The sequence below is a fragment of the Cynoglossus semilaevis genome, chromosome 10, assembly GCF_000523025.1.
Source record: "Cynoglossus semilaevis isolate Cse_v1.0 chromosome 10, Cse_v1.0, whole genome shotgun sequence".
NCBI lineage: Eukaryota > Metazoa > Chordata > Actinopteri > Pleuronectiformes > Cynoglossidae > Cynoglossus > Cynoglossus semilaevis.
The window spans coordinates 5,747,817-5,774,988 of NC_024316.1; the positions used below are offsets into that span (position 1 = coordinate 5,747,817).

At 38.0% G+C, this 27,172-nt stretch overlaps 2 protein-coding genes and 1 non-coding gene across 4 annotated transcripts in view; 1 reads left to right on the top strand and 2 right to left on the bottom strand.

Moving 5' to 3' along the window:
* The window catches only part of calcrl2 (calcitonin receptor-like 2), a 17,209-nt gene extending 4,347 nt beyond the window's left edge, over positions 1-12,862 (top strand). Inside the window, exons 2-13 of the mRNA XM_025059384.1 lie at positions 5,871-5,928; positions 6,507-6,681; positions 7,829-7,936; positions 8,495-8,607; positions 8,684-8,775; positions 8,865-8,994; positions 9,105-9,258; positions 9,696-9,756; positions 9,960-10,026; positions 10,103-10,321; positions 10,593-10,634; positions 11,419-12,862. Coding sequence (XP_024915152.1) covers positions 5,871-5,928; positions 6,507-6,681; positions 7,829-7,936; positions 8,495-8,607; positions 8,684-8,775; positions 8,865-8,994; positions 9,105-9,258; positions 9,696-9,756; positions 9,960-10,026; positions 10,103-10,321; positions 10,593-10,634; positions 11,419-11,715 — 1,516 coding nt within the window. The 3' untranslated portion in view covers positions 11,716-12,862. The remainder of the gene's footprint in view (positions 1-5,870; positions 5,929-6,506; positions 6,682-7,828; positions 7,937-8,494; positions 8,608-8,683; positions 8,776-8,864; positions 8,995-9,104; positions 9,259-9,695; positions 9,757-9,959; positions 10,027-10,102; positions 10,322-10,592; positions 10,635-11,418) is intronic.
* Positions 1-27,172, bottom strand: part of snphb (syntaphilin b) — a 1,167,912-nt gene that overhangs the window by 819,079 nt on the left and 321,661 nt on the right. The gene's annotated exons all lie outside the window — the stretch shown is intronic.
* Positions 13,605-13,676, bottom strand: trnaq-uug (transfer RNA glutamine (anticodon UUG)). Its single transcript has one exon. It is a non-coding gene; the product is annotated as a tRNA-Gln (tRNA).

A 27,172-nucleotide genomic window follows, 5' to 3' on the forward strand; every position in this document is an offset into this window, starting at 1 on the left:
TTTGCCATTGTACTCAACCCAAGTCTGCTGGGTAATAAGTTGGCTTCTGACATCTGTTGGTTTGTGCCTATAAAAGAGCACGTAATTAGTCTCAGCATTTACAGCTTTTTGGGGCGGGGGGTTTGTCTGCACATTATGCTCTGTTACCGTATATTTTGTATTCCAAAGGTGGCAAAAGGGGGTACTTTTTTTATTCAAAAGTAGAATTCCTTCAAAAAAGGTTATGTTTTTTAATGTATCATCTCGTAACCTCTCCATAATATTTATCTATCATTTAGATCTATCTTTGGGTCAATTTTCTATAAATAAGCCAGTTTCTGTCTGAACCTAGCACTGTGCCCTCACTATAAAGTCCCGTCCACAACCCTTTGTGTCTGTAACAATGGCTTATTTATAACCTGCTGCCCTCTTTTTAAACATGGAACAGAATAGAGGGAGGAAACGGTTGCAGGATAACAGAGGAAGATAATCGCATCCTCCTAAACCTCCATCCTTCCTCCTCCGCCTTCTTCAACATACAGACTCTTATTACTGGGCTTTGTATTACTTTTCTCTAACTCCCTGGATCTTCCTGTGGGATTCAGACAAATGGAAAATAAACGTGAGCTCAAGCACACAGACCTGTGGCAGAACGGGAACGCACAAAGTGGAACTCAGGTTGACCTGTGAAACCTTGTTAGTGTCAGAGCTGGATATATGAAACTGAGATACCGTGACAGAGACGAAAGCTCAAACAAAACTAAGATCAGTTTTATAGGCCCAGCAGTGTCTTATAATTCAACAGAAACTCTTTGCTCCAGTGAGGCAAGTTCTTGGGGCATTTTCTTTTCAAGAACAATGACGAAAGATGATGAACATTTAGTTCTTTCTGTGCTAATTTAAGGCTATGTAATATGTAATATTATGTAATACAATGGTTAACTTTCAACTACGGTATAATGGCCCACTATTTATTAATACAGTAACTTTACATTTTTTTAAGCTATTTTAGATTATTACTGAAACTTTTATGATCTCGCACCAAGCTCTTATACGTATTTGCAAAATTGTAGTTATTTCTTTCTGTTTTTTTGGCTCTTGGTGGGCTAATTCCTTTTAAATATGATTTTTATTTGAAGCTGATTCAGAATTGTCTTATTCCTGTGGGAAGATTCTTTTGCATGACAAACAATTGATAATAATAATAATAATAATAATAATAATAATAATAATAATAATAATAATAATAATAATAATAATAATAATAATAATAATAATAATAATAATAATAATAATAATAATAATAATAATAATAGTTATTATTATTATTAATATTATTGTTTCCCATTTCTCTCTGCATTACAGCAGGCATTTACATAAATATATGTATGTGATTCAAATATATCAAATGCAATCCCGTAGACAGTTAAAACTCTATCACAGAATCACATGTCGAGAGTTGTTTTAAATGCCATGTTCATGGCCTGTGAGGTCACGGTGATATCCTGTCTTCCATCACAGCAGCATCTGCAGTTAATTTCACTGGAGTAAAGGGTCAATAAACACTAAAACTGTTGCAGCAAAACAACAACACTGGTTTCATTTCCCATCATCCCCTCACATGACCCTTCACCCCATGAGAGTTTTAGGAATCACTGTGGAGTTAAAGGAGCTGGGGTACCACCATTCAACAGACATTTAAATTCTAGGAAATGAAGAAGATCATAACTGGTTTAAGAAAAGAAGCGGGGGGCGGGGGGTTAAACGATGGGCTGGGGATGGTATGTACGCTCCTCCGGAAGGAGATGAAAGTGTGGAATGTTGGCCAGGGTCACACTTGTTGGCTAACGCCAGTTTTTCTAATTGTACCTCAGCACCAGTAGAGCTGTTTGTCAACAGTCCTGCTCAGTCTCCTGTGTCTAATGACATCCTGTTGTTTCTTATTTCAGCTGTTGATAGAGTTCCTCACAGTCTTTCTTTTCCATTACTCTTCACTGCATCCTGACCAGCGCTGCACATTTTTCAGATTTTCAGACAGATTTTCCTCCTGTAACTCACAGAGGCCTGTAATTGCGGTGGAATGGGCGGTCACCTATGCGTGAACTCTTCAAAGATGTGATTAGAGTGGCTCACCAATGTGCCATGTCCAAACTAATCTCATCAAAGTAGGTGACACCGTCGTCCACCTCCGGCCAATTAGATACCGGGACACCATAGGGATCAGTACAGAACAGGATCACAGACACCAGTCGCCCAGTTAAAAAGAAGGAGAGAAAAGTGCTTTGCATCACATGATACACCCCCTGTACCTCAGACCTAACATGACACTCCATGAGGCTCCTTCATGGAAATACGGTGCAGTAGGTGAACACCACTGCCTGTTAAAGTTTTTTTTTGTTTGTTTATACAACTTGGTGCTATTTTTAGTGAATTTGTGTCTGGTTAAGAAATACCAGGTGACGACTGGTGCATTCAGAAGACAGTTTTCATTAATAACAATGCTTACATTAATGTCCTCAGTTGTTATAGTTTTACAATTGCAACAACGCTGCTGTTACAACTACTGTGTTTGTTTTAATGACAGTGTTATCACAGCTGGTAAAAAATGAGGAAAGTGTGACACAGTCTGAGGTTTTAATTTAATATGGAGCTTCATGGCATCGGTCTGTTTGTGGAAAAATACATCTGAATATCATGTAAGATATATAGATATTTAGTTAAAAAAAAAAAAAGAAAGAATGAAAGAAATACACTGTCCTTGATTTATTTGCTTCATGGCTTTATTCCATCACAATGTTGTTAGGTTTCTAGTAAGTACAGTGTAAATGTATATGTATGTAACACTAAAAAATCTCCCCACAGGAATGGTGCAAAGATCTTTCCAGAAGGTTTTAGATATTATCAGAATGTGACCCTTAACAGATGTGATGGATGACAGAAAGCACACGGACACACAATCTCAGAGCGAGACAGCCAGATAAATGCTGACAGTTGAAAGTGTAAGAAGATGAAAAACAGAGCAGACAGAGACGTGTAGGAAGAACGATCAGGGACCTACTTGACTCCAGTTTCAAATGTTTGGGGTTTTGTTTTTTTTAGAAAACTGTCATTCCCAAACCAAATTACCTAAGAAACAATCATTTTAAGACATAGCAGATTTAAGATTTGCCCCCATCAATGCCTGCCCATTGACCATTTCCCAGGGATTTTAACGTATGAAATGCACAGTAAACCCTGAGCAGCAGCTCATACAGAGACTGGACGCTGTCTTTGCTGCTGTCATTGGTTTGATCACCTGACACACAGTGTGTGTGTGTCCTTGGGTTTACAATGTTGGGAACAATGGCTCGACAGACACAACTGTGTACATACTGTGACTGATACAGCAGCGCTGTGTCGCCGTGTGGTTCCTATTGAGAGACAGAGTTATAGGTACAACACGTGAAATCCATGCATATGTTTGACTTCATCTCACCTATGGTTTAAATATTATTCTTCTCCTGTTGCAGTTCTTGTGTGATGCATTCAAGTGTTCTGTTAAATTGCATCAGATAGTGTTTATCGTACGTAAGGCCCAAAGGAAGAAACTGTTCCTGAAATTGTCAGCACACAAAAACAAAGTTGTATTTGTTTGTATCTCTGTCAATTCTCAACTGTCCGTTCAAATCAAAACATAAGGCGAGGATGAATAATATCACAACTGTAAAAATCACATCTAATCCAATTTATCATTATAGATCCTGTGTCAGAGTTGGCTGAAATTTCCAGTGTGTGGGTGTAGTGAGTGTAGAATCATGATGATTTTTTTAAAAATAGAATACGTCAAACCAAATAATTTCCAAATAGATTGTGTCTCATTTTTTAAACATAATATACTCTTGGGTCTGTTGCCTTATTTAAAGTGTTTTGTATTCCTTTCTCTTTTGTTTTTTACTTCCTGGCCACTTTGTGCATTTATTGAAGTTCCTCCGTACTTGCTTGCACAGATAATCAAAATAATTTCATGTTAGTTCTCAGATAGGAGCCATTTGGGTCTTGTTGTAGACAGAGGAAGAACTGTAAGAGTGTGTGGTTAAGATATCTGTCTTATAGTGGATTCTGAGGGACACCAGGTGAAGACAAAGATAGAACGAGACATTTAAAAGAATCCCTTTTTAATATCTTTGCATTATTTAAAATTACATGTGTAGCTTTGCACAACGGCTGAAATTGAGATTCCAGTCCACCTGGTTCTACAAAATAAAAAAAACGTATGAGAGCTGAAGGGTTAAAATCAATTTAAAAAAGAAATGTTACAAACCATAACAAGTTTGTGAGGAAGAATGTATCTTTTCCAATCTCAAAGCATGAATATTTGACCATAGTTGGTATAAGTTAATATTCATGGTATGAGTCCAAGCGGCCTTTGTCTCCTGCTGTTCCACCGCTAACTTTAAATATTATGCATGAAGGAACCCTGAAAAGTTCACAGTCAATTAAAATCTTGTTGCCTAGTTAGCTCTGGGTTTTATCTTCTCTCTGACCTCACCATGACACCTAAATGCCCCCACCCACTCCTCTCCCACCACAGTTCTTGCTCCAAGTGGAAAAGCTTTTCCTGTACTATTTAAACCACTTGTTCCTGACAGTCCCTACACCTCTGACGGACTACATTTTTCCACAGTTCTAATTCCCTCGTTTCCTCATCCCTCTCTGCTCGACTCTCAGCCGTCTAAATGTTTGTATTGTTGTGGCCCAGAAGAAAAGTGCCCTGGTCTGAAACTTCACTGGAGCTGCTTTTAAATTATTTATTTTCTTCAATATTACAGCTCTTTTTTCCTGACACAATGGGATGAGGTGGCATTAGACAACAACCAGCTGTTGTGTTACTGTGAAATGATCGGTTTTAACCCAAATAGGTCCAAAACATTTAGACATTGCAGTTATAAAGCACTGACCAGGTGTTGAGTTCATTAAACCTGCACTAGCTTTGTTAGCGTGGTAGTCTGCTCGCAAATAACATTAATATGACAACAACAACAACAAAAAAACTGACAAACAAACCTACAGGTCACTTCTTTTTTGGGCAATTTGGGTTTCATCAATGGCAGCAGTTATTATTTAATTGACTTTACTCCCCCCAATGGGTTTTTATTTTTTAGTAATTAGAAACGTAGGTGAAAAAATATAGACAGTCACTAAAGATAAATACTGTATAGAAACATAAGTTAAAAGTAAAAATCATTATTATTATTATTATATTGATGTTGTTGTTATTATTTATAATAATAAGAATAATTTAAGTGATCGGTCAGTTTTGATTTAACCAACATTAGAATTCCTTAACAGGGCTGAGGAGATTGTGTAAACAGGTCAGTAGAAAGAATACATTTCTTCATAAATCTGTGCACATTGTGGCTATTCTGCACGCTGGTCTGTACAGTCTCCTCTCCCTGTGTCTTGTGTGTCAGTACAGTACTCATATCTGTCAGCTGTGTTTGGCTCATTAAAAAGGAAACACTAAAGGGAACTGTGTGTCCTTTCCCTGACCCTGAGTGGATGGTGGAGAAACGACCTCTGGAGCATGAACTTCCTGTTCCCCATAAATGAGAACGTACACTGTAAATAAACATACAGAACAACGCTGTCCCACACGAACTCTGCCATGGAATACTCTTCACTGTACAACTGCAGTACATTAAACTGTTTCCCTGGATAGTGTTTTTTTCTGACAAAAACTGACCTGACAGAAATAGAAAATTGTTTTTTGTTTAATAATCTGGGGCCGTTGGTTTCGGCTTTGTGATGCCTAATATCCTGTACCATGCTACAATTACTGTTTTTTTTTCTTCTTGTTGTATAATGGTGTATTACTGACAGACCTGAATATACAGATATTTTCTGTCTCACAGAAACATGTGGAAACCTTTGACACTGTTGCTGACAGTAGGACTGATGCTGTGTCCAGAGGTGAGGACAGACTTTTCATTGACGGTCATTGAGTCATTTTTGGTCCAAACTGTAGTATCTATTGAGCGGTCATAAAATCTAGTCATTAACCAGCCCAGACATCCGACTTTGTCCCAACTTTTTTTCATATTGTTTATTATTTTGAAATCATTTAAAATTCCATACTACGTTCATACTGTGCATTTTACTAAATATTGTTTATTTCAAGCCTGACCTAAAATGTGGTTTTATTGAAGTCTTAGCCATTATTCAAAAAATAATAATTTCTATCTCAGTTTTGTATTAATGTATGTACTTGGATGCTAATAATTAGCTTTAAACTTTTGTTTTTCATTTTTGTCATCTGACTTTGGGTCATTTTATGTAGAAGTATTTGTGATACAGCACTCTGACAGAATCATGACATTTTTGTGGAATTTGTCATTATGTGATACAAGCAACCATTGGTCAACCTTAAGGTAGTTTCGGGCCAATGAAAACAAAGCTTAATTTTCCATGTGATAATTTAGGTTCAGTGTTCCAGTGTAAATTTTTAAGTGTTTCTTGTTTATGTCTTTGGTGTTTTCTTCTCTTTGCAGCTCGCCCTGTCAGAGGATGTGGAACCAATGGATGTTGTTGAAAACGAGGTTTCTGAGCAGCAGGAGAACTTCAGTGACATATCAGCGGTGCTGGGAACAACAAGACACCAGATTCTGGCTGCTCAGTTTGAGTGTTACCTGAAGATTATCTCTGATCCACCACGTACTGAAGAAGGTGGGAGAGTTGGAGCCACAGATTTGTTCACATTTGAATGGTGTCATTGTGCAACTAATATTTTTCAGCTCTGGTCAGGATTTCCTGAAGAGCTATTTAAAGTCACAGCTGCAGTGAGATCTAATGTTATGTAAATGTTAATCACATTAAAGAGATTTATGTTAGTTTAAAGATTTACATGGTGTAAAAAAGGCCACTGGGCCACACACATGCTTCAGACTTAGTGCAGTGTTCCCAACCTTTTCTACCCAATGTGTTGCACGGCACATTTTACATTTTTTTAATCCGACAGCACACCACCAAACACAATATCAAATAATATATATGTAAATTAAATACAATTATTTACTCATGTTTAACCTCCTCAGTGTGAAACCTGGGCCTGTTTAGTTCAACCCTTATTTACTCGAATGAATTGAAGAAAGACACTCACGAAGAGCTTCTTCAACAAGTTCTTAAATCTAAATACATCCTATAATGTACCGAGAAAAAGGTTCACCTATATATTTTCAGATCTTCTCTATTTAGGAACCGAAAGTATAAAATGAAAATGACATTGATGGCACGTTTCCAGGCTGATAAGCATTCACTGCTGTTTCTCTACTACCGAGTACCAGAGTGAGAGAGAAAGACGGAGGGGGAAAGAAAGGAAACTCGGCCTTTGTTCCATGACCACCGCTGTATTCTCTGTAGTTCACTGCTTTCTTTCAAATGTTATTTTGTGCTCCGTTTCCCAACATGCCACTGTGTGACCTGGTACTGCCGCGTTTCCGCCTATTGTTGACCCTGTGTGTGTCGAGCCCAGCTGCAGTGACACACAAGGTTTATGTACTGGAGGTGCAACACTCTTCATGTTCAACAGACGATTTATGGCTCCTTTAGTTGGACGATTAATAAAAGAGTTTCCTCACATGAAGCTCCTTTAGTTACTGATTCTTACAGATATTACATATGGTAATATCGGGCCGATAATATTATACCAATAATAACCTTAAATTGAATAACTATAACTGAGAACCAAGAAAGGACATCTTAGTCTGACTGAACTGTCTCTCCGTCTGGCAATCATCATGTCATGTTATTATGTCAAATCCGTATTGTGTCTTCAAAATCTGCATCTTTATTTTGTGTCTACTGTCTTTTTCAGGCACATACTGCAATCGCACATGGGACGGTTGGCTGTGTTGGGGGGACTCTGGTCCAGGAATGTCCATGCAGATGTGTCCTGCCTACTTTCATGACTTTGACCCTGCTGGTGAGCTCTCAATGTACATATCATAGATTGTACAAGGGAAACGGAAGCAACCACGTAGTTGCAACCTGGAGTGTTGCTTTGATTAATGCACTGAAGTGATTAGTAGTGAAAAGTAGCATTTTTTTCATGTTTGTAACACAAATTATTTGCAGTTATAGACATTTTATATCAACATTGAATTAAAGTATACATAATTAGGTTCACATCAATGTAGTAATCAGGGTTAAAAACATGACAGTATCTATGAAAAAATGCAACCCAGATCCTATGGTTTTAATGTGGAGTCACTCTATGAGATGTTTTTAAAATAAATAAATGAGTTTAACTGTGCAGTTTTTAATATCATCAAAGTCAGCAAATTTTTCACCACTAGTTCTGGACCACGTAGAAAAAAATGGACACTTCTCGTATTTTAAATACATAGTTGTGCACATAATACGATGTGTTATGGGGAGGGGTTCCCTGTTCATGCTGTATTTGAAAAAATATTTTGTAAATATAAGATATTTTCTCTAAAAACTAAAAACAAAAACCAAGTTCAACTGTTTTGTTCCACAGAGAAGGTGACCAAAGTGTGTAATCCTGACGGCCAGTGGTTCCATCATCCAGAGAGCAACAGGGTCTGGACCAACTACACTCAATGTCAGGCCTACACCAAAGACAAACGCAAGGTCAGACACAAACTGTGACTGGATGCTGCTTATACAGTATTTGTTTCCACAAGTTTGATCATTGTTTTCCCTCCAGTTCGCCATCAGTCTCTACTACTTAGCTGTGGTTGGACACTGTTTGTCCATTCTCTCTCTGATCATCTGTCTCGTCATCTTCTCTTACTTCAAGTGAGTCAAACTGTTGTTTTCCTTCTTCCTGATCTGATGTAAACGGCATCGCAGATTGACCCTTGACCCTCTTGCCCCCTGTCTTCCAGGAGTCTGAGCTGTCAGAGAATTTCCCTCCACAAAAATATGTTCCTGTCCTTCATCCTGAACTCCATTATTACTATAATGTGGCTCTCACTCACCATGGCCAGCAACCAAACCATTAACTCCAGCAACCCTGTGAGCCGATGCCTGGTTTTCAATTCTATTTTATGACATGTTAAAAACAATCCCAGAATTTTGTTAACTTATCAAACGTACATTTTTTTTTACATTTTCTCTTCCATCAGGTGGGCTGCAAAGTCCTGGCTGTATTAAGTCAATATGCGTCTACATCTAACTACTTCTGGATGCTGTGTGAAGGCATCTACCTGCACACACTCATCATCGTGGCCGTGTTTGTTGGGGAGCAGCAGCTCTTCTGGTACTACGTCCTGGGTTGGGGTGAGTGTGTAGAGTCACAGTGGTTTTTGGTTTTTGTAAAAATATAATTCAAATTGTACAAGGATTTTGGGGGAAAATTATGTATAATGAAGTAGATAAGGATAAATCAAATTTAGATAAAAAAAAGTATTAAAATATTATTTATCAAAATTGGAATTATTTTAGAAAAGGAATCTTTATTTCTAAATCTCATTTTTTTCTCTAACCAAAATCTAAAATGTCTTAAAACAATTTCAAAACGTTTCACAATTTCTAACGTTGTTTTGAAAGAACGAGAGCGATTTCACTGCGAGCTGCCTCCATCTAGTGGTCATTACGGGTTTTAAAAATCATTCAATGCATGAAAAACACGCTGCATAAACACAAAAGTCACAGCGCAAACACACACCATTGTTGGGTTGTTACTGATGTTTCTCTTTGCTCTGTTATATCCTCAGGTTTTCCCATTGTTCCTGCAGCGACGTATGCTGTGGCTCGTGGTTTATTCTATAACGACACGTAAGCAACACTGGGATTGTTATTCAATCATATAAATTAAACATATCCCATAAACTGAACAGTGTTCCAGTATATACTGAAAAATCCATGTATATGTGTTTTTTTCTCATTGGGCCCCATCACCCAGAGTTCTGTTGGTATTGATTTATGTGTTACTGAGCCCTTAGTCCTAATGAAACGACGGCTCTTTGTGTTTCTTGCAGGTGTTGGATCAGTGCCCACACTCAGTTGCTTTACATCATCCATGGACCCATTCAAGCTGCACTGGTTGTGAGTATTTTAAAATGAAACAAACAGAATCATCCATTTATCCTTCTGTCCGCTCAGCCACCACGAATCTGTCCAGGTGAACTCTTTATTTCTCCTGAACATCGTCCGAGTTCTCATCACCAAACTGAAGGAGACCCACTGTGCCGAGTCAACGACCTACATGAAGGCGGTCAGGGCTACCCTGATCCTCATCCCCCTTCTGGGTGTGCAGTTCATCCTCCTGCCTACGCAACCAGAGGGCCGCATCAGCCGGGCTATCTACGATTTCTTTGTGAATATCGTCGTCCACTTCCAGGTAAAGTCGTTAATCTCTGAAGAGTCACAGAAACACTCTTCTGAAGTCATGGTTGCAACAGTCTATTGTGGACTATTTGATGATGCCCACAAACCATCACATTGCCAGCGATGCCTTTACTGTCCTAGAAACAACTCCGGCTGTGTTGTTTGTTCACATTCAGACATCAGACATTTTTCTAAAGTTGATTGTTGCTATGAACTCACTGGATTCAGATGCAGTTCAACAGATCTGGTGTTTGTGTTCATCTCTCTGTTCCACCATTTTACAGGGGCTTCTGGTGGCAATCATTTTCTGCTTTTGCAACGCTGAGGTATGTCAAATATAAGGCTCGTCTTTTTTATTTAAACCATTGAAGGTTTTAATAAAGACATTGACAGACATTTTTTAAAAATCTATCACGAACAGTCTGCTGCCGGGCTAGGTAGAGTCACCTGGGTATAACAGAAAAGTTTCATTTTCTGATTTTTTTCTTTATTCTATTATCTTCCAGTTATCATCAGGGTACATTTTTGCTCTAGCAAAACATGTAACTATCGTCCTCATTTATATTTATGGTATGGCTAATGTAATTAGCATTTTGTTTAACTTTTCTGGGCAAAGTTAGTAGTATGTGTTTGGTTGATGACCAAGTAGCTCATTTTTTTTAAATTGTGGCTAATAATTTTAGCTTCTTTTTATGTAATTGTGGCCAATGTAAAGGTAACAAGCTTCAATTTTCGTCTAAACTTTGTCTTTATGGAACTTTTATTTAATATTTTTGTGAACTTAGGACTTTTTTTCTGCCAATTTCTTGCTAAATATTTATAATGTCAGAGTTAGTTTGTTTTATCTGTGCTATTTTTTGAATAACTCATAGCAATAGGTCAGATTAAAGAACACAGATTTACCTTGAATACACCTTTCTCTGCTTTACTGACAACTTAAACATGAATATTTATATGATTTTTTTGTCTGAAAAAAACGTTTTTGACACAGGTGGTTAAAAAGATTTGCTACATAATTTACATTTACATACAGACCTATACACTGATATCTAATTATATATATATATTTCTTTTTTTGCGAACAATTCTTTCTGTGCCAACCATGCTCAGGCCCAGGGAGCTCTGCAGAGGAAATGGACACAACGAAAAGTTTCCAGGGGCAAAACTAGTTGGGGAGAGACCCCTATGACCAACAACCACTTTAACTCCCACAACAACTCTTCCATCACAGAAACCAGCAGAGCCACCATTAACCTGGAGCCGCAGGTGGCAGCTGCCATCGACAGGAAGGAGAACAGCTTCCCTCTGTCGCTGCATCAAGAAACCAATGGACAGAAAAAGAACAGCAGCTCCTGCAGCAACGGGGGGGTGGAGAAGCTAAACAAGGTGGAGAGCACTGACGCATGACTGCAACGAGCACAGCAGTCCACACGAAAGGATACTGACAGAGCACTGTATTTATGTACATAAACAACACCTACGGAGCACATACAGGTATGATCACTCAATCTTATAAATAATATCTTTTTTTTTTTGAATTTTAAACAATTGATGTATTTTATGGTATATTTGTTTTATTTTAAATTTATATATATATAATAACATGCAGTTTTATGTTTATAAACTCCTGCCTTATGACACCTTGAAAGTTTTACACTTAGTCCCTATATTACAAATGGATGTAACCAGCCATCCCAGAGGTGGACCAGAGCAGTTTCCCTTTGATTTCACCAGGTATTTCATATACAGGACTGTTGGTCTGGCAGGTTCACTATTATCAGAATTGTTTGTTTTTTTCCTCCACCACTCCACCACCACTCCCTTCACTTGTTGCTACCGTGGATCATCTTCCTTCGTCTTTTGCATGGCTACCAACACTTTAATAGTCTTTAACAGTACTTACATACTTAGTACTCAGTATGTACATAGTACGTACTTTAAGAATATACTGTATGAGGTCATCATTCTTCGAATGAAAACTACTTGCTTAAAAGGGAATCAGAAATGTATGGGTATTTGGAGCAGCTCATTAATGCAAAGTTTCAAATACTCCTGGTTTTAATAATAAGTGTTGATATTTAAACTGTTTCACCACTCTGTTTGATAATAACAGTACCATTATTGGATCTCATATACAAACCAAGGGGCATACAACATGTAATATCCCTGAATGAGTTCTGTGATCACACCAGCCTCTGCAATAGGGACACAAATATATGCATGTCTGTCTGCTTTACAACAAATGGATTTGATTGTGTGTGTAAATGGTTAATATGAACTGATCTGATGCTTTATGTAATAATAATACTATAGAGTAAAAGTTATTTCATGCATTTAAAAAATCCATCATGTACAGTATGTGGTTTTTGTCAACACAAAGATTTTGCCAAATTTACTTTTATTCTTAATTCTTCTGGACAGGTGATTGTGTTTTATTTTTCTTATCTTTTACTTATTGCTTTGTAAAAATCTGTGTTATTGCTGTTTTTCACTGGAATTGAAATGTATAAAAATATTTGTGTTATTCTTAATAAAATATAAATGCAAAAAATGACTCATTTGGTTTGACTAATTAAATGTCTGGTTAGCTTTCAATTTCAAATATCTTTTGAATAACAGTGTGTGTAAAATGTATTGTTTGTCCTGGTATATTTAAGTGATACTCCTCCTGAATATCTTTTCAAATTTCAATGTAGCTTTTAGTTTTCTGATTTATTTTAGCTTTCTGATTTATTTTTATTTTCTAAATTCCTGATTCAGTCAAACTGCTATTTGTGAATTGTAAAGATGTCTACTATATTTCTTTTATATAGTAAACGCCTTTTTTTAATCAGAGGTCCCAACCTTTTTTGTGGAGAAACAAAACAACAAAATAAAATCTTAACACAGACATTTAAATAAATACATAATGCAGAGAGGGTTGGTCAACTACAGAGACAAAGTCGCACTTAAGCAGTGCTGTTAATGGACCCTGTACGTAAATGCATTGTATTTGTATTTAAATTGTATTTCATTTTGTAAGCCGAATGCTGCTTCATTGTCTCTGTGGACACACTGCTTTTGAAATAAGCTTGTCAAAAACTTTTATTTTGACAAGCGTACGTACGTCAAGAACCCTTGTCATTTTCAAAATAAAACACCCGCTAAATGCTACTGCTAAATGCTAAGATGATGTTAGCATAATGGTGATATGAAACTAATTATTAGAGGGATTATTATTATTATATGCCGGTACTGCCCTGTGCCCGATTATGAAATAATGTGCGTTTGACGGTTCGAAATGGAAGAAAAGGGTGAGGTCCCACCGAGATTTGAACTCGGATCGCTGGATTCAAAGTCCAGAGTGCTAACCATTACACCATGGGACCATGTGATGAAGATGACAAGATATAACAATTTATAACCAAAGGAAATAACTGAAATAAAATGTATAATAAAATCCACAGGATTCATTACCGACAGCAAAAAGTGTTAGCACTTAATGGTAATAAGCGTGATTTTAATTGGAACGGTTTGGTCCAAGTCGTAGCGTTGTTCTTGGCTGACGTAATGATTGCGAAAGCCCATGTATGCCTGAAAACCACAGGTGAACGCATTTAAACATGGTGCCCGTTAATTGTCGATAAAGCAGAAACAATAATTATAGCAATGTGTTAAGTAAAGTGCATTTTTAACAGAATTGAAAATGTATCAGGAAACCAAGAAGACAACGTCAAGGTAAAGCAAAAACAAAAGCGACGCAACATGTACATATATAGTACTTCAAAAAAAAGCTCTGCACACAAAGGCTTAATACGAGCGTTATATGTATGTTTATAAATGTGTTTGCTACGATTTTATTTATGTATATTAGCTATTGATAACATTTGCCACATGAGGGCGCCAGGTAATTAAGTATTTTCACGACTGTGGCTACTTCAGATTTTTATTTATTCCGTATATATCAAATTTTAAATATAAAAGAAAACTCACAATAAAGTTAGCTTTTTTCCTGACTTTTATCTATCTGTGCTACTGTTTGGGTTTTTTTACTAATATTTGGGCCAACTATTTTGTTGTCTCTAAAATAGAATAAAATTTTTCTATCCAACTTCAGAATAGTTTAAAGTAAATTTGGCCAATGCTCCCGTAACCTTGCCTTCCTTTGTTTTTTAGTTACTTAAGTATATCACAATTGCAACTATCTTATTGTATAGACTTTTTGTCAACTTTTGGTGCTGGCCAAAATACTATATATCACTATTTTTTTGGCATATTTATTGAAAAATGTTACCTTCTTGCAACTTAGACTTGTGACCTGTTTAATTAACTGTTTTTTGAATGGGTGTTTTACAAAAGCAAAGAGGGAACTATGTGGCTAACCTTTGCTAATTTCAAAGATTAAATATATCGACTGACTTCTAGCTGCTGTTGCTGTCAGGTGTATTCATTTATGTTATATTTTTGATTAAAAGGAACATTTAACAGCTTATCATCGCACACTGTTTCATCACAATGTTGCTTGTGAGGTGAGTTGATTTCTGTGTACTCTGCAAACATTACACTTGCAGCAGACACGCTTTTTGTTGACACAACTGTGTGTCCAAAGGGGCTAAAATATATAAATATTTCAAAGTGAGGTTGCCTCACAAGAGACTATTGCAGGGCTGTGTGTGTAACACACTGCGTTTCCATGACTTTCAGGCCCATTCACACATGCTGTATCTATGGAGAGAAATGTGAGGTGATTTCAGGACACATCCCACCGCTTGGTTTATACCAACAGCCTAACACACAGAGAGACTCTCAGCTTTGTCATTACAACCCCTAACACGTGATCATGCTCCATTTCCACTTGACCTGCTGCTCTTTTAACCCTTTTAAACACACAAGCCAGAAAACAGGCTCACAGTCACACAGAGACATGCACAATAGCTGCACTGTGTATGAAATCAATGTATCCAAATGGACGCCTGTTTGACTTTAGTCATTAGTCACTCAACCTATGCACCACATGCACTGTAGCTGGAAGTAGGTCAAGCACATGTATGTATGACAATTAATCTGATCTGTTATTGTAAATAAAATCCATCAATAAATAAATAATGAATACAATTTGAAAAAACAGAGATAGAAAATAATGCAGGTATATTTCCAGTGGGCTCACCACCCACAGGAAGGTTTAGGGGGCTTGGTACGGTGCAATGTGATTTGGGTGGAGACTGCTGCCCCCGTGACCCGGTACCGGATAAGCGGATGAAAATGGATGGATGGAGGCATAGATAGATATTTCAGCTATCTTTACAATATTTAAAAAAAAAGGCTAAATCCTGATTTTTCTCTATGATGGCTGTCTTTGGATTTTTTTTTCCGTCTTTCAAAAATGTTTAATATTTAAATAGACTTTTCTTTTTTTTAAATGTAGCATTAAATGCCAAACCTCTCAATAAGGAGTTAATTGCGATTAATTCCTAATTGATTAAATTAAATTAATGTTCATCATTCAGATCAATTTGTAACTATTTTTGGAGTCTTGTATCTGTTCCAGGTCTAACTTTTAAAATTTGCTTGACTATCTGTTAATTTGCACTTTGGTAATTCTTATCTTTTGAACCGTTACTTACTTGTTACTTGTCTATTATGCTTGGCTTTTGTTATTTTCTTGTGTAACGTGTGAGCTAACTGAATTGGCATTTCATCAGAGTAGAATTTGCACTTAGATATCTTTTGAGCTATCTTTTTGAGTTATTGTTTTTGCTATTCCTTTTTGTTTACTTTTGGCTTTTTTGGGTGTAACTTCTAAATATTTTTCTTTCCAGGTTATTTATTTATTTAGTTGTTCCTACTTTCTGCAGTATCATCCATGCTAGTAAGAGCTTTGTGCAGAAATTGTTTGTTTACAGCCAAAGGTCCAAGACCTCAGAAATCACAAGTTTTACCTTGTGAGGAGTCACAAAGGCCACAATGAAATTAGTTCAAATTTTTCCCAAACATTGACCCAGACCTCATCTAGAAGATGATTTTGTCAGTTAAAGGTTAAAATTGCTGAGGCTCTACTAACCCTTTTACTTTTTCTCTGTGAATACAACTTACAAAAAGATATAAAATAATTCATTTAAATTGTGGCTTCAACATCACATGAACCTGACTGTTCAGATCTAAAAGGCCAGAGGTCAACATAACAATGGTCAACAATGGTTTTAGTCAATATGTGGTGTGGAGAAGATCACGTAGACTTAGGGAGGTGATCAGTAGAGACTTGCGACCCCTGGTGGGATACTTTACTACATCTGTCGTATACTTCAGCTGTTCATTTCTTTTTTTTTTTTTTTACTATTGCACAGTGCATCTGCTGATGATTGGCCCAGAACAAGGAGTTTATACAAACCTCACTTTGTCCCAGTTCAAACAACTTGTGACTGAGTCTATGGCTTTACCTTTGGCCCACTTCTAGATTGTTTACCTGAAGTGTTACCGTCAGATAAAATATTTTTTACTGCCACCTGATAAGTGTAAAGGTATTAATAAAATATACTGAGTTAAAAAGGAAAGTTACTGTTGTTTTTGCTCATTATTTTTAGTCTTATTTTAGTCTTTAAGATCCTGATAAAAAAAGTCACTGAACTCAGAATTAATGGGCTTTTTTAAGTATAACAAAGGTCCACATTGAGATGCAAATCACAAAATGTTTAAAATATCTAAATTTAGAACAAAATTATAAAACTAATTTGCACCGGCCAGAAGATAATCAGTAAGATCATTTTGCTACCAAAAGCCTGAAGCGTCACTAGTTTAGGAACTAAAAGTTCAGTGAAGGCTGGATAAAGAGAGACAGGTCTATTATTTTTCAATCCTGTTACTGCCTTACTGGAACAAAAAGATAATAGTCCCTCTGACAGTTGGACTGAAAGGCACGAGAAGAAATGTGATGTAAGCCGTTTCATTAGAAGTGACAACCATTAACATCTGTATAAGGCTGTTCAGTCCGGCCCACGGATCAGGACTTTGTCCTCTTAACAGTTTTGGACTCATGGGTGAAGAAGTGGAGGTAGTGGCTGAGACGACTCTACGGGAACATGATTGTTGTTGCTCAGAGTCAAAAAAATCGTATTGTCTAAAGACTGACAGACATAACTACAGACCGACATCAAACATTAGCAGAGCACGTCTTTATCTGGGCCTTTACTGGTGACCAGGGCCGCCTCTCCCTTTACGCAGAACTTGCACTGTGTGTAGAGTAGAGTTTCCCAAACTTTTTTTCTGGGGATCCATGGGGCGGTGGAGGTTGGAGTTGCGGTGGCCCCGCTGGTGGGTACTGGCAGTTGTGTCCTTTTCTAATACCCAGTCTATGGTTGCATCACAGATGAACCAAGCAGACAAACCAGCTAATATATTTTACTTATCAGCCGACTGTAACTGTGTCAGGGGTTCAAACTTGCATGCTCTCCTTCATGGTTGTGGTACAAAGAGCAGGGTCACAGACCGTATATAGCCATTGCAGTGAAGCTGCAGAACTTGCAGGTTCTGGATGTTTCCTAATGACTGTGGGCTACTTTTCATTCCATTTATGAGTTCAGTAAACCTGCGTGGTCAAAGGTCATGGTCTTTATCTCTGGTTTAAGGTCTTCTTCACTAGAACATATCGTCTGGTGAATACATTTAATTGCTGTGGCTGAGAGCCTTCACACGCCTGCAACCAAGGCCATTGTTGGTCACTCCCCAACATTCACCCCCCTCCCCCCTCCCCTAGTGCAGACCTCTGGGGGTAGGAGTCCTGCCAAGGCTTTCCAGTCACCACACTAAGTCCAGGGAGCAACGTGTGTCCTTTCCACTGACGCGCTGCATCAACAGTATCTGTAACTGTTTGTGTTTCGTGCCTTTGTTTACATTTGACCTTGCTGCGTCACGCCTTCTGCAGAGCAGATTTATGATTCCTGTCATACTTCTGGGTCTGATTTGAAAACATGGCTTTGTACAGGTCAGATTGCTACAAAAGAAATCACATTTAGCCAAAACAAGAAAGAATAGGGGTCACCTTTTACTGCAGTGTGAAGATACTCTTAGTCACTGTGGCGCTCCTTTAAATGAAATGAGTTAAAAAATCCTGTGATTCCAGTGAAGCAGAGGAACTGGAGCCTGAACATGGAGATGGCAGTTATGAAGCATGCATACACCAATGACCCCGTCTCCTCCATCCTTGTCCCCCTGTTACTCTACATCTTGTTGTATTATCTCTGTTGATCTGGTTCCAATGGCTCTCTCCTTGTCTCACTCCACTGAGTGGATGTTGTCCCAAGGTGACCCCACCTCTAATGATTTGTTTTTCCCTTGCACTGACTCTGCCACTGCATCTCTCTAAACCTAACAATTTTCAAACACTTATCACCTCAGTGAGGGAACATTTAGTCACAGTTTCTTTACTGTGTCCTTTACCGTCGTTATTTTTTTCTGATCTTCTTTTCCTCCCTCTTCTTTTTCTCTCTCTCTGTTCACTCCAACTACCCCCAAGCTTCTCTTCGTGTGACTGTTGCTGCTGCTTCTTCCTGACATGCAACCCCCCTGCCCCCCGCCCGCATTTCCGTCACATGTGATCTAATCACTCAGTGTCGTCCTCTCACACAAAACCACTCGAGCTGCGTCCTCTGACCTCTTTTACAGATACGTTAAGGACAAAAACTAAAACAGCCAGACGGGCCCAGATGTCATCGGTCCGACTCTGACCTTCACATGTTGTTATTTCTTTAATTTATTTGCTCTGTTGAGATTATTCTGCGATATCAAACACATTACTCAACAGTGTGTCTTGGCTCAGGCTCAGAGAACAAACTGATCTTCAGCCAAAGTCAGACACAGGTGATCTTTGTTCTTTTACTGACAAACATTCAAAACAAATCTGCCACCTTTGTTTAACTCTTTTATAGCCACTTCTAAACTCCTCTATATCTGGATGCTCATTTAATCTCCCTGTTGTGTTTTTGGCTTTAATGATGTTTAAGTTAGCACCAGTGATACAATTCATTTTATTGCTGGTAATGTTTCTTTACTTGTAGTGTTGTACATGCAGTGTTTTAAGGAGTGTACTGAGAAGCCTGAGAGATCTGTGGAGGTTTTTACAAAATACAATAAAAAAGCAAGTGGCAGGTTACATTTTCAGCATCAGAATGATGGACAACTTCAGAAGCACAGTTCAACCTCGGATCTTAGAAAAGCATCTGACCTTTAGTTTTTCTACCTTTAGTTTCGGATCAGAAAATAAAAAGACAAGTTTCAATATTGAACCAACAAAAAAAAAGAGGCTCGCAGACTAAAGTGAAGAAAACAAAATCTTCACTTCAGTCTGCAAGCCAGTGATATTGAAAACAAGCCCAAGATTAACTGATTCTGTTGGAATCAGCATCACTGTGTCTTGAGCTGTGTCATGGTTTAGGGTTGCTTTTCAGAAACTTGTGATTGGGATCTGGTCAGACTAAACCTTTCCTTCTAGCTTACATGATTAATAAAAATAATAAACGATTAATAAAGTTTATAAAAATTGAGGAAAGTAAAAGTGGTGAACAATCACCTAAAACGTACCCAAAGAAACTCAGTACAGTATGTTTTGTTTATGTACATTTTTTCCTACCTCTCTTAGTAGGTGAGTCTTAACTTTATTTGTATTGAAATAATATCTGTGATCAACTGGCCCTGCTTCATTTCTGTTTGAGGTTATTTTTGGCCACTGTTTAGCTAGCAGGCATGTGACAAGTAATAAATAACAATTACATGCAGTATAACGATGACTATAAAACAAAACCACAGCCTGACTGCAGAACAGTCAAAGTGATGGTCTGGGCTCATCTAAATAGAATGCACCCCTCTCCAATGGTGCCACTTAGATTTGCATTGTTTCTGCTATGACTTGTCAGTCAGTAGAAATGCTGTGCAGCGCTGCACCTGCAGGTATCAGGTCAGATGAGGAGATAAAGGTCAAAATGTGTCAGATACTCAAACCCCTTATTATGGTATTTTGGCTTTTCTCTGCAGTATCAGATTAGCATGCATCATATTAGCAGCATTTTTAGCCGTGGTCAGCTCTTTTCATGACGACAGCCTTAAGAGAAAGATTGCATGTACTCTCCTACTCCTGTACACAGGCTGTTTATCCACCTCCTGATTAAAGACAAATGTTTGTGTTGGTACCTGTTCAGAAACAAGTGGGAAACAGATTCAGAAATGTTAACCTGCTATCTGTTATAATGCCACACATTTGGAGCTGGACTCTGAGGGTAACGTCACATTTGAAATGTTAATGCAAATAGCAATTAATTGCACATAATCATGCCATTAATCACAATTAAAATAATTTAAGAGAGAGAGAGTGAACCAGACTTGCACCTTAGTTTTTTGGGCATTTGGCAACATGGAAAAGGACGTTCTCATCACTGGCAACAGAAAGAAAAGAAGATGCTGGGAGAAGTAGTGAGTTTTTGGACCTGATGTTCTCAGGACCAAATCCTTTCTCTGATAAATGGATAAAATTGCTGATTTGAAAAACAATTGGTTATTATGTAAGTGAATTCTGCTGTGGTAGCTGTAACCAGCTTTTCCTCCAGTATCTCCTCTGACATGATGACAGATGATCTGCTGTGCTTTTACACTCGCCTCTCTGATTGGCTCATTGTGTCCTAACCGTTGATCCATCTCAGGTAAGCGGATATGAAAAGGGTTCCTAACAGAAGCACAGTGTTCATTCTCTGCTTTTAGCACTTAGAGTCCTCTGGGTTTGTCTACACATTTGTGGTGGAAAAAAAGAGCCAACTTTCTACTCTACCCGAAAATAGGAAGTCCAATCCAAACTGGAGTTTGCATTTGAGTCAGACTCATGAGACCTCTGTGAGGTCAGGAGATCCTTCAGTCAGAGGTCAGTGACCTCTTGTAATCGTTTAGCATTAGATTTAAGCCATCCTTTGCTAATTCTAAAGGTGCTGCTATATCTATCTATCTATCCATCCATCCATTCATCCATCCATCCATCCATCCATCCATCCATCCTTTTATTTACGTAATATTTCCTCTGGTACATCCATACCAGTGCAGTTACCCAGTGTCACCAGTGTTTAGATCTTGGCCAGGATGGTGACTGGAGCAGACTAATGTCGGTGAGAGATTTCTAGGTGACGACAGTCTCTCCCCTTTTTGGGGCCTCTTCAGTAAACTGTAGTAAAGGAGCAGGAACACTAAGTCAGCTCACAGATCAGATCAGAGCAGTTCACTCTCTGATCTGATTCTCAGGGCTTTTACCTCACGACCGACACAGGTTTCTCTCACAAACTATAGTGAAGTCCATCTTAGAGAACAACAGGTTACAGCAATTCTCTCTGTAGGGTCTGTGCCTTTTTATTCATTTGATTTTTTAAATCATTGAATTACATTTTGTTTGGCATATATACTATATACTATATATATATATATATATATATATACGTACATATATATGTATATTGTTTGTTTGTTTTTTGCTGTCTTGTGGCCAAGTTTGTCCAATTTTTAGGCTAATTTGAGTTTTTTTCTGGAGGACTCTTAACAACTAACTTTGGTTCATTTACTAAATCTATTATAAAGTTATATGTTTTAGTTCTAATAGCTTTTTGGTCAGTTTTTATAGCAATCTATAGGTTTGTAAGTTGTAACCATAATGGAAACAAACGTCCAGCCTGTAAGCTGTCCATGAGCCACCTTTGCTTTAAAACCTATTCTATATTTAATTGTTTTAATATTGTGATCGTTTTGGCTAAATGATCTGCTATAACTTTTCATCTTTTGGCAAATCTGGTCATTTTTCTGTGATTGCTTACAAATATTTATACTATTTAAACAAATTGGAATCCTTTTGTTTTACTTTTGGCTTTTCTCTGCCCTGAACATGTTATTGCAGAGGCAGGATTATTGTCATACAGAAGTTTTTAGGGGTTAGATCTGAGGGGCGCATCCCAGGTTGGGTTCCATTAGGAAAGACGTTTGGTGTGATTTGGTTGATGTTCTTTAACTTTATTCAAATATTAGTTTTCTGGCCTTTTTTACTGGCCCTACTTATCTTATTAAACTCTTTGCTATTATGAAATAGTTAACTAACTTTAAGATGTTTTTAGTAATTTTCAGCAAAAACCAAGCTAACTGCAGTCTCATGACTTTTTTTCTAAAGTCTAAAAATTTTGTGGTTTAATGGCTACTGGGCAGCGGCAGAGATTCCTGATGTTATGCAAAGCATGCGGTGTTCTTTTATTTGCTTGTGCATATATGTGTGTGTGCAGCCATGTGTGTGTGTTTATGTGCATCTCTGTGTAAACCAGCGTGGCAGCGTTGGCACAGCACTGTGTAATTTTCTATCTATAACCCTGGCTCTCGGGCTTCACACTCAGGGCTGCCAGTTAGTTTTTCTGCATCTTCGTTGCCTGTTTGTGTCTAAATGAAGAGACATGAACACATTGCACACACACCAACGACTGTATCTGCGTAGTATTGCTCTCACACATGAGGCTTTTCGATAGTTTTCCTGTTTTGGCTGCAGCCAGCAGCTGTAGAAAACTCTTTCTCGAGCTCTTTCCTTCCTCCTCACATCCTCCCTGCTGCCCCTGGAGAAATGATCAGGATCATGTGGACAGCAGCGCAGCTTAGGCACAGATTTGCACCTGTTGTCCTGGAAGCAGAAGAAAAGGACAGAAGACGGCCTTCACTCTGCAGCAGCAGGAAGTGAAGTGAGAGCAGATCTGAGGTCAGCACTGCTGGGACAGATTTCACACACACACATGCACACAGACTCCAACAAGTCTATCATTTACACACACACACACACACACTGTTTACACACAGTCTGAGACAGACCAGGAGAGACAGACACAGGCCTCCTGTCTGAAAATGATTTTAACATCAGTCCAATCATCAGATTAGAGTATTTATGAATTTGATCACTTTCTGCTGTCTCTTGGTAATGGTTTTCAGTTTTTCTTAATTTTATGACTGTGGCGAGTCCTTAGCTTTATTTTTATAGCTCTCTTAGCTAATTGATTAACTATTTTATTATTATTTAATATGTTAAAATTAGCTTTTGTTAATTGTACTACTACTTTGGGCTAAATGTTAGTCATTTTTGGTGGCTATTCCTTTAAAGAGACAAGCTGGAAGTGACAATTTATTTAATTTATTTTGTTGACTTACTATCTGTTGTACAAGCACAGCACACCATATTATAATTCCATAAATATGGTGGAAACTACAAACTAATCCAGCGTGCGTGTGTCTGTTTTGTGCTCATGTGTGATATGATGGTCACATGTTCTCTGCCTTCTCTTTAACACCCTGCAGCCAAACATGTTTTTGTGTCACATGCGTCTGGTCATGGACAGACTCATGTTCAGGTCGGATCAACACAGCACTGGCTTTTATTTTTTACTTCAAATTATTCTTATGATTGCTATTAGCACGTTTCTAGTTAAAGTTGGTTTATGGTGATGTGAGGTTGTAATGAGGCTAACCTTTGCATCTCTTGTTTCTGTCTGATTATTCTTTGACTAACATTTAGCTTTTTTGCCTAACTAGATATCCCCAAGGGGATAAGACTATTTTGTATCACTATATTTTCACTAGCTTTGTGTGTGTGTGTGTGTGTGTGTGTTTTAATTTGGGCTAACTATAAACCTCTTTTACTATCTTTGTTACTGAATATCTTTGGGCTAATATTTAGTTGTTTTTAATTAAATGCAATTAACTCCCGCTCTCTGTTACCTTCTTAGTCATCCTTTAGCTGCAAGTGCTTTAATCAAGGTTTCTTTTTAAGACATTTGTCGACTAATCTCTGAAATGTTCCCGTTCTGTGTCAAATGAAAAAAGAAGATTTTTTATTTGCCTTTCTGTGCCCTCAGCCTCTACCTACAGCCTTCTCGACCTGCAATAGCACCATGCCCCCTAGGTGGTCCCATTGTATTAACTTCAAATGAATATAAAATATCTTTAAATCCTTGTATTTAGGGAGAGTTTAAAGTGGATAGACAGCTGACGTTTTAGTGAGAGAAAGAGAAAACAAAACGAACACAGAAGTGAAGAGATACTATGTTTACAGCATTTTCCTTCTGCAGTGTGGAAGGAAATGCCACAGTCTGTGTGTCAACAGAAATGATGAGGACGAACTGAAGGCTGAGCTGCCTCTGTCCTCCTTTCTGGGACCTGCTGCCAGTTCACAGCTGTGGGCAAGGAGAGTGGGAAGTGTGGCCGGCTGCATGAAAGCAGTAATGTCTGCACTGAGAGGGTGTTTCATGGTTCTGTGAAATCGAACTAAAAAGGAGACAAAATGTCTCAAAACATCCAGAAAATGTGCCGTGCTGTTTCTCTGCCTGCATAAAAAAAAAACTCTCTTCGTCCTTAAGTTTCATATTTTGGCTGCAGTTGTAGGGAGAACGTCTGTTGTCCACAGAGCTGAGTCCTTTCACATCCCACCACCGTCATGTCAGTGTCCATGAGTGTTGTGACACAGCCCCAGCAGTGGGAGTGTCACATGACCCAAACACGTAGCTCATATACGGTAACATACAGAGGGTCTGTGCCAAAGGGCTGCAGAGGGGAGTGGGATTTCAACTCTGTTTCTACTAGAATCAAAACAACTGTTCTTCTCTGCTCTAGTGTTTTCAAACAGACAGGTTCTAAAACGCTGCCACTCCACACTTCCTCACAGTGAGTCGAAGTAGAACAGAGGTCACGAGGGGCCTAGAGGGAGGCAAAGTGGATGGGTTGGGGGGGGGGGGGTTCAGTCCTAACTTTACCTTACATTGATCTGGATGAGTGTTCTAACCCGGGGTATGGGGACCCAGGTGGTAATAGAGGGCATTGTAGGTGGTGCGCAAAATGTTAAAAAATGTTCATCAATTCCTATGAGTATGGTTAATCAATGCATTTAAAAAATAATTTCCTATGTGGAAAATTATTTTAGTTTATAATAATAATAATAATAATAATAATAATAATTAGTATTATTATTATATATTTAAAAAACAAAGTTTAACATTTAACTGTATTTAACTATTTAACCTAACCTGTGTCAATGTTTAGTATGGTATATTCACTAATTAATTTCCCCCTTTTGTGTATTTCTGTCCCTATTACTAGCACACTGTCAGCACTTGCGTTTCATTTGGTGCATCAAAACTCTCTTGTGCTGTGTTGTACTGAGCAGACTGTGAAAGCAGGAGCAGGAATATGTGAGGCAAGAAAAAAACAAAACAAAACACAGGCGTCTGTTGTTGTGCAACTGCTTGACATTGATTGGTGTTGTTGTTGAGTGATGACACATCAGTCTATTGTCTGGTCCGTCTGCAGCTGTGCACACTTTTTTGTTTTTTGACTTCTCCCCCACTCTTTTTGTCAAAACTCTTCTCAGGAACCAAAAGTTCAGAGACATTTTTTTCAAAGCTTTTTAGCTTATTTAAAAAAAGAAAAAGAAATGAAGACCAGTGGTTATAGTCAAAGATTTTCCTGTTGTCACACAATCTGTTTTCACTCTTTTCCTCATAATCAGGATGGCAGTGGGTGAAGATGTTTACCATTAGATGGCAGTGATGACACCCCAACGTTCAATGCTCTTTGTATACAGTATATAAAAGAGGAAAAAACAAGGTGTTGGCTGACTGAGCCTGGGAGTAAACTGCCTGTTTTTTAAGTAATCAATATCTGGTGCCTGTTTTAGTCTTGGATTGTATTTGTGATTTTCACAGTGGTTTCTGATGTTTTCTACAACTTTAAACACCATTGTATTTTCACAGTTGTAAATATTTTTTCACTTTTAGTAACGTTTTTTTTTTTTGCGCAGCAGTTTTCCACTGAAATTGGTACAATTTTTTCTCTTTTCTTCACAGCCATACCAGCTGTCAAATTACTACAATTACTACATGTGCGATAGCAGTTTTATGTGGGCTTTGTTATTTTTTTAAATACACACCTTATGTTATCATTGCAATATGTATGGTGCATTTTTTTTAATTGTAGTTGTTTCCACTGTAATTTGCACAGTTTTTAATAATTTTCTAGTAAATAACGTTAACATTTCATCCCAGGAATTCAATTCCAATTAAATTCAATTTATTTGTTTGAACCTAAGGAGATCTTTGAATAATGGAATCTCTTATTAATTCCACAATTAGGAAATTTAAAGTGTGGGTCCTTGCAATCAACACAGGCTGCCACAGGAGGCGCCATTAGGAATATGTGCTTCCTCTGAGAATCCCCAGTTGTAGTAATGCTCTCTGCTCTATTGCTACACTATGGAACCACAATATATGTTTGTATATTAACATGATGTTTTACTGCAAAATAATTGTGAGGCAATGCTATGAACTGTTTTATTGATGAAAAAGTAAAGTACTTATTTTTGCACTGCCGTGTAGACTCCCTTTGTAGTCGTGGTTTTATACACACGTTCACCGTTAGCAGTGTAGTTTGCACACACACACAGTCAGCCAGTTGTAGAGCCGCTGTCTGAAACTATTTTGGCTGACACTTGTTATACCCAGGTGGTGTGCTATGTCAGAGCTGATTTACGGCTGTGCAGCGGTGTAACTGTGCGACTGTGTGTGTGTGTGTGTGTGTGTGTTAGTCTTGCTCTAAGTGTCACAGCTGTGTGTGTCCACTGCTCCAGACACTTCTCCTTAAAGGCTTCCTGAAGAGGAGAAGTAGGTGGAAATAATCCATCAAAGCAGTTTCCTCCTCAGCTGAGTGGATATTTAATAAAACACATTTAGCTAGTTTAGCTGCACCTTCTTTATTAAATCAAGTGTTTTCATTCGACCACGCTCGCTACATTTTAATGCCTCAGGCAGCACAAATAAAATCAGCGTCAGAAAGCACCTCCATGTTGATAGTG